At 62.5% G+C, this 421-nt stretch overlaps 1 protein-coding gene across 1 annotated transcript in view; it reads right to left on the bottom strand.

Annotated features, from left to right (window-relative positions):
- The window catches only part of GGT5 (gamma-glutamyltransferase 5), a gene marked incomplete at its 5' end in the record, with an annotated part of 11112 nt that overhangs the window by 2478 nt on the left and 8213 nt on the right, over positions 1-421 (bottom strand). The window contains one exon of the mRNA XM_015567215.1: positions 6-61. Within this exon, the coding sequence (XP_015422701.1) occupies positions 6-61 (56 nt within the window). The remainder of the gene's footprint in view (positions 1-5; positions 62-421) is intronic.

The raw sequence follows: 421 nt of genomic DNA, 5'->3' as shown, positions 1-421 counted from the left end.
GTCCAGGAGCTGGTTGTTGAGGAGGATGCCCGTGCGAGGCGAGTACACCATCGCCCCAAAGCTGCGAGGGGAGGGGGCCGGGCTCAGGGACAGCCTTCCGGGGGCCCCTCATTTTACTTTTATTTTTAAATATATTTTTATTGTTTTCAGAGAAAGGGAGAGGGAGATAGAACTATCCATGATGAGAGAGAACCTGGGATTGGCTGCCTCCTGCACACCCCGCACTGGGGATCGAGCCCACAACCCGGGCCTATGCCCCGACCGGGAATCGAACCCTGACCTCCTGGTTCCTAGGGTGACGCTCAGCCCCTGAGCCACGCCGGCCAGACCCGGCGCCACTCGCTCTGGTAGCTGCCCTCCCGCCTGCTGGGCTGCTGCCTTCGCCCCGGCACTGCCCCCAAGATCCCCCCGTGCGCCCCCA

Source organism: Myotis davidii, unplaced genomic scaffold, assembly GCF_000327345.1.
Source record: "Myotis davidii unplaced genomic scaffold, ASM32734v1 scaffold43, whole genome shotgun sequence".
NCBI classification, from domain to species: domain Eukaryota; kingdom Metazoa; phylum Chordata; class Mammalia; order Chiroptera; family Vespertilionidae; genus Myotis; species Myotis davidii.
Note: the sequence above shows the minus strand (reverse complement) of the source record. Positions and strands in the feature narration are given on the sequence as shown.